We start from the raw sequence: 6,894 nt of genomic DNA, 5'->3' as shown, positions 1-6,894 counted from the left end.
CCCACACTAAAAAAAAAAAAAAAATGATCAAAAAAAAAAAAAAAAAAAAAAAGATTAAGAGCTTTTACTTTAAATCAAACACTTTAAAAGATGGGGGTAGTTACCTACCTAAATCTGCATTTCTATTATCAAACACAGTGAATCAGCATCATTGTGAAATATTACTACAATTTAAAATAACTTATTTATTTTAATACATTTTAAAATGTAATTTACTCCTATGATGGCAAAGCTGAATTTTCATCAGCGATTACTCCAGCCTTCAGTGCTACATGATCCTTCAGAAATCATTCAAATATGCTGAAGAAACATTTAAATGATCAACGTTGCAAACAATTGTGCTGTTTAACAGTTTTGATGAAAAAAAAAAAAAGATTTTTTTTGCAGGATTCTTTGAATTGTTTTTGAAAGTAGTAATTACTTTCAAAACAATGAGAAAAAAAATCTTACTGCTCCCAAACTGTTGAATGCTATTATTACATGGCCAATACTGCCTGCCAAACAGGGACATTTATAACATTGTTTAAATGATTTAACAATGTTTTAAGAACATTTCTTAATAACAAGTCTGGCCAACTTTAAGGGCCTGCTGCTGGAACTAATTGGTTGAAACCCATTATTTACAAGCTCACAGGTACTCTAATTTACAAGCATGCTGACAGATAGCTTTCAATATGAGCAAGGCGTTAATCACCTGCATTCTGTAGTGGCTCCGACTGGAGTTACTGGAGTATGGGTCACTCCCCTGAACCTCCACCTGCCCAAAAGAAATATACCATTTAATCAAATCCTCTTGAAATACCAAACATTTTTCAAATGCAAACTACAGAGAATGACCATATTTATATATTGTTAAGACATAATGTGTGATCAATCCTTAATAAGTAATGACATTTTTCAAGCCAAGCATAACCAGAAACATCTATATTCACTACAGAAATTCCCAGATTCTTTTCTGGCCTGGAAATTACAGATATTTCCAAGTTTTCTTTGCTAGGTTTCTCCAGTCATATTACACCTAGGTGTGCAACTGCATTGCAAATGATGTCCACTCTAAGATATACTGGAGAATAGTGCAGGAGGACAAACTCTGAAACAGAGCCAATCTTAAACAAGTCTGTATTCACTGCAGGGAGATGAGGGGGAACCACAGTACCAGCATTTGTTAGGAAAAAGGACAATAAAAGTAAACAAAGATGCACCTGAACAATTTCACTCGAAGGTGTTCTCTTTATAATGTATTATTTCAGTAAGCAACACTTCACAATAAAGCAATTACATCTTACTCAAACAGAAGAACTGTCCTGCTAAACACATTCAGTGAGCTCAACTGGTGATGCCAGCCAGCCCACGTATACAGAAAGAACTGCAATAAGATCCCTATTCTGGAGCTTTACAGCCGTTATTCACTTCGCCCACGTAACCATGGTAAAGAAATTACTTCTCTAAAAATACCTCTCTTTTCGGCTACAACAGCACCAAGCAATCACATAGAAGAAAAACCATTAGTGCCACCACTATACAAAGCAGAATGGTGGCTATCTGGGCTGGGCTTTCAATTGTTTCAACATAATTATGTGCTATCAGGTAACTCTATAAATGCCTTTCACCACACTAAAATACTTTATATGCTTAGTGCATTGTACACCACATAACTCCATATATAGATAGACATATATACACACATACTATACCCTATAAAGACAGCAAAGTGACAGAGCACAAAAACACTAAACTATTCAAGAAAATACAGAATAAAAGTGATCACACCCATATATTACACAATTCTACTCCTCTTATGTGGCATTTAAACATTTTTCACACTATTTTGCTTGTGGATAAAAAAAAAATGTAAATTGTATGCTGATGTTTGGTCAAATCTGAAATATGGACATGCAACATCAGAATGTTGTTCAAGTAACCTGAGAACTGATGAGGCTGAAAAAACTTAAAACACAGATGTTCTGTTGCAGTGATGCACAGTAACCCAAAACCTGCGGTTGACGTTTTCAAGGTGGTTTTAATCCCATGTTTGTCATTTGACTAACATACTAACATTCTGGTCAAGCCAAAGACAGGTTATAGGGACTCAAATAGGTAGATGCCATCCTACTGGGGAAGAGAAAAAAAAAAAAAAAACAAACAAAACAAAAAAACACTTCAAGCTGAGAGAGAAAATGAGATTTAAATTCGATTTAATTCTAATTAAACTTTTAAAGTCCATTAACACCACCATGAGTTAAAAGGGATGTTCACTCAAAAATAATAAATTTAATTCATTTACTCATGTTGTTTAAAGCCCAGGACACACTAATAGTGTGCGTCGGGCAATGTCGGGTGGTTTTTGAGCATCAGTCAGCTTTAGTTTTTTGGACGATTCTGAATGTCGAATCGGCGATGGAGCTCGTCAGCTAGAAAGACAACTCCAATTGGCTATTCAGCTTAGAAAATGAAATCACGAAAAAAAAAAAATTACAAAAGCAAACCAATGACTGGGTAAAGAATGTACAGACACTTGTTGTCATTCTTGTCACTTGTCTTGTCACCTCATTTGACCAGAGGATTATTTTAATAATACCATGGCTTTGTGGAATCAAGACGTTGAAGTAATCTGTCAGTAATGAGCGCAGCTGATGTAAACAATGGTAAAACTTCTTTGTATATCCACTGTTCTAGCTCTTCAAGTTTCCCTGTTTGAACGCTGAATAGACTACAGCCACCTGCTGGTATGGGAAGCGTAGACGTTAGTTGGAAACAGTAGAGCGTACACGTCAGTTGGCTGTTGGTTGTAGTCTGTCCGGTGTGTTCTAGTGCAACTTTTTTCCCCGATGCAAGCAATGTGAGGCAATGCCAAAGTAGGGGTATGACGGTAGGAGTATCGGTACCAAACGGTTCATGGAGCAAATTGCAAATGGAAGTGATCATCCCTATCCCCTTGGAGTGGGGACTTTGGAGAGCGCAGGGCACATGCGTGCCATTATGTAGTCGTTTGGAATGCACTTGGCAAAGACAGTAACGTAATTTCCTCATTATCTTCAGCTGGCATGTTCCCGTGACAATGCAGCACGGTGTCCGTCAGCAGATTTGCTGATGGACACCGGCATGGCATAAAATATAAATAAATAAAAAAAAAAAAAATACATTTTATATTTTAAAGTTTTATATATTAGTTTTTATATATTATATAGCATATTTTAAACTTTAAAAAATATAAAATGTATGTTTATTTTCAACAGTTATGCTAACAACAATAAAAAGACATTTATGACAGTGAACACCGTGCTGCGTTGTCATGGGATTATGCCAGCTGAAGATGAGGAAATTATGTCACTCCCTTTGCCAAGTGCATTCCAAACGACTACTTAAATGGCACGCACGTGCCCCGCTCACTCCAAACTTCCCACTCCAAATCTCGCTCTCCGTAGTTTAGCTATTTGTGCAACAAACCACAAAATCTGCAATTCCATTACCTGCAGCAACAATATGCAACATTTGAGGTTGCAATTCCTAAACACTGCGTTTTTTATTCATTATCCTAATGTAAATGGGTATGCCTTTGAATTAGGTAAACAACTCCATTTCTAAGAGAATAAATGCATGACTTCAGATCACAATATCAAAATATTGAACAACAGTGGTCCTAACATTTCAAAACTGACATCAAAAGAACTTTGTGAAGAACTGGATAAACAATAATCAGCTTTATATTCCTGAAGGAGCAACGGCATTGCAGATTACCTTTTTTACACTCTCCTCCTCTTCCTGACGTTTCTCGTAGTGTGAGAAGTCGTCAAAAATGGAGGTGGTGTGCTTGTAACTTGCGATGATCTTCAAAACCTGACGCGCCTTGTCCAGCGGTACCTCCTGTGTGTCACGGGAGTTGGTCACTGGCTTATTCTCGTTGTTTTCCAGACGAATGTGCCTGAGTTGGCTGTTTGGAACGTCCTTCACAAAGATCCAGCGCACATCGAAGCGGCCCTTCCACTTGTCCTGCGACCACACGCCTGCACAAGTGTTGTAGTCCACAGGTGAGCGCATCTCGGCCACACCACAGAAGTGCCCGCTGCCATTCACGCTGAAGAGCAGGTAGAGCGGCCCTTTGTTGGCCAGTGAACGGTAAGCAGCGTCCAGACGCTTATTGCCATGTTCTGTGCTGCACCAGATATTGTACTTAATGGAGCGATGGATGTCGTCCTCAGAGTAGCTCTTGATGATAAAGACGCGACCGTGCTTTGGGTTCCAGTCAAAGTCCTTGGGATTGTAGTTGTTCACCATGCGCAGTTTCTCCAGAACTGGGTGGGGCTCTGATGGCACAGCAACACCACCCATTCCTGAATTGGGAGGGGATTGGCCAGGTCCGCCCGCTGCATCACCAAAGCCATTGGCACGGTTACGCGGGGGCACCCAGCGGGTTGGCTGGGAGGGTTGGGGAGCGGGAGGGCCCTGGGAGAGTGGAGGTGGGACAGCACCAGGCTGGCAACCTGGAGGAAGAGGGTGCTGGCCGAGTTGACCAGTGGGAGGCATTAACTGTCCGTTGCTGAGGGGCAGCTGTGGCACCCCGCCGGCAGTAGCACCTGGTTGAGGAGACGACTGATTTGGCGGCTGTCCATTAGTGGGCAGGGAAGTCTGCTGTGGGGCTGCTGGTTTAGGCATAGTCCCTTTGTTGTCCCAAGTCCCAATATCCATGTTATGTTTGATCGGAGGCGGCGGCAGATTCGTCCCACCAAGTCCCCCCTTGGTTTTCAACTTTGGCTGCGGTTTGGCCGGCTTGCTGGCAATGTCCGCCCAAGACGCAGTTTTAGCAGGAGCCATGGAGGCAGGAGGCATGGTGGGAGCTGCAGATACCTGACTTAATGGCCCTCCAGGAAGTCCAGAACCAACAACTTTGGGTGCCATGTCACCAGCCCCAATCTTAAGCCCCGCCATGCCCTGATCCAAACTATTCATTCCCACGGCCTTGTTGAGCGGCTCGTTGGCTGCAAAGGGAGACTGTCCGTCGATCATAGCACCTCCTAGCGTGCTAGGAGCATAGGCGTAACTGCTGCTGTAACCTGAGCTCTGTGTGGACTGTCCCTGAGAGCTGCTGTTCCCCCAGGCAGGGAAGTCAATCCCACTGGGGAAGAAGTTGAAGCCGTGCTGTCCCAGGAAAGGGTTGCTCCCCAGTGCCCCGGACTGGCCGAACATGGCATCTGGTAGAAAGTGGTGCTCCCCATTGCTAAGCTGTCCATAAGAGGCCAGGTAAGGCATCGGGGGATCACCGCCTGTAGACCATGCCGCTTCATTCAGCGAATAGGTAAAGCCTATTGAGGGGCTGTAGTAACTGGGCATGTAGGAGTCAGACATGGCCGTATAGGCATTACTCTGCAAAAACAAGAACAATATATAAGTTTTCATATAGACCACAGTCAGTAAAAAAAAAAAATGGTGCTGAAAAAAGCACCATTTCAATTATCTGTATTGTCATTAAATATTCTCTACTTTCCCTTGCCATTACTGCTCATTCGAAAAAAAGTGAAGCTGAATAAAAAGAAATAAAGTCAACAGGAACTCAACAATAAGGATTTCTTTTGCTCGAAGTTCAGATTACTACCTACACTGCCAAAATTTCACTGGCCAACACAATGTAAATGCTAAACATTACAAATGTATACATTGAATAAATGCTGTTCTTTTTAACTTTCTATTTAATCAACAACAAAAAAACACTGAAAATGATCTTCTCCACAAAAATAGTTTCCAACATTTATAAGAAATGTGTTCACTAGATCAGCATATTAAAATGATTTCTGAAGGAACATGTGACATTGCATATTGGAGTAATGGCACCTGAAAATTCAGCATTGCCTTCAAAGGAATAAATTACAACTTAAAGTACATTAAAATTATTTTAAATTGTAATAAAATGTCACATATTTGCTGTTTTTACTGTATTCTTGATCCAATGTAAAAAGAAACAAAAATAAAAACAAAAAAAACCTAAACCAACACAATCTCTTAAACTCACAGTGACTTCAGGTCAACAGGCCAACTTTATTGTTCAGCCCTGCTAACTAGGGGTGCTCCGATTGATCGGCTACCGATCACTATCGGCCGATAATCATGTTGAGATGATTAATCGGCGGTCTCTAAAAAGGCCGATCTCAAGCTGATGAAGCTGCCGTGAGAGGTTTGGCAATAAATGCAGAGTCTCAGTCTCTGTCGGGCGCGGGTGAAATAATTATAATGCTGAAGGTGAGTATATTTCTTCATTAAATAACTTATAAAGTAATTTGAAAACCTTGTGTGAGACGTAATTTCACAAACAGCGTGAGGGAATCACCGCGCGCGTGCTCTCTTTCGCTCTCAAAATACGCAAATGGCTTCAAATCACCACATTGCGTCTGTCTATAAGCGAGCTGCACGCTGTACAGTTGACATAGGAATTGTCACTTGCACAATCGAGGCAGTGTCACATCGTCACTAAAGTTTATAAACTGCATTACTTTTTAATTCTTGCCAGTGTTTAACCATTCAGTGCTCGCGCACTCTCCTGAACACCGTGCACTCATGCACACTCGCAGCGCACACACATAATGCCAGGTTCACATTACTCCGTTTGCAGTGCATATGAGGTGCGTATTTTTTCCGCGCTCATGTTAACGGATTAATAAAGCGTGCACACTGCACATGGTTGCATCCGGCAGTGCGTTCCAGCGGTGCGTCTGCAGCAGTGCAGAGATAGTTTCTGCACCGAGTCTATTTTTGCTGCGCTGCAAGCTAAGATTTAAAGTAACAGCACATTGTTTGCAGTAAATATGAACACGGATTGACACGAAAATGTAAAGTCTTATTATTAAAGTCTACTGTGTTTCACAGTCAACACATATGGCTTTTTGGCTAGGTTTAAAGGGAAAG

At 41.2% G+C, this 6,894-nt stretch overlaps 1 protein-coding gene across 1 annotated transcript in view; it reads right to left on the bottom strand.

The window, feature by feature from the left end:
* The window catches only part of LOC107654833 (YTH domain-containing family protein 2-like), a 13,240-nt gene that overhangs the window by 782 nt on the left and 5,564 nt on the right, over positions 1-6,894 (bottom strand). The window contains exons 4-5 of the mRNA XM_016442088.1: positions 3,739-5,361; positions 695-757 (exon numbers count right to left, since the gene is read on the bottom strand). Coding sequence (XP_016297574.1) covers positions 695-757; positions 3,739-5,361 — 1,686 coding nt within the window. The remainder of the gene's footprint in view (positions 1-694; positions 758-3,738; positions 5,362-6,894) is intronic.

Source organism: Sinocyclocheilus anshuiensis, unplaced genomic scaffold, assembly GCF_001515605.1.
Source record: "Sinocyclocheilus anshuiensis isolate Anshui unplaced genomic scaffold, SAMN03320099.WGS_v1.1 scaffold335, whole genome shotgun sequence".
NCBI lineage: Eukaryota > Metazoa > Chordata > Actinopteri > Cypriniformes > Cyprinidae > Sinocyclocheilus > Sinocyclocheilus anshuiensis.
Note: the sequence above shows the minus strand (reverse complement) of the source record. Positions and strands in the feature narration are given on the sequence as shown.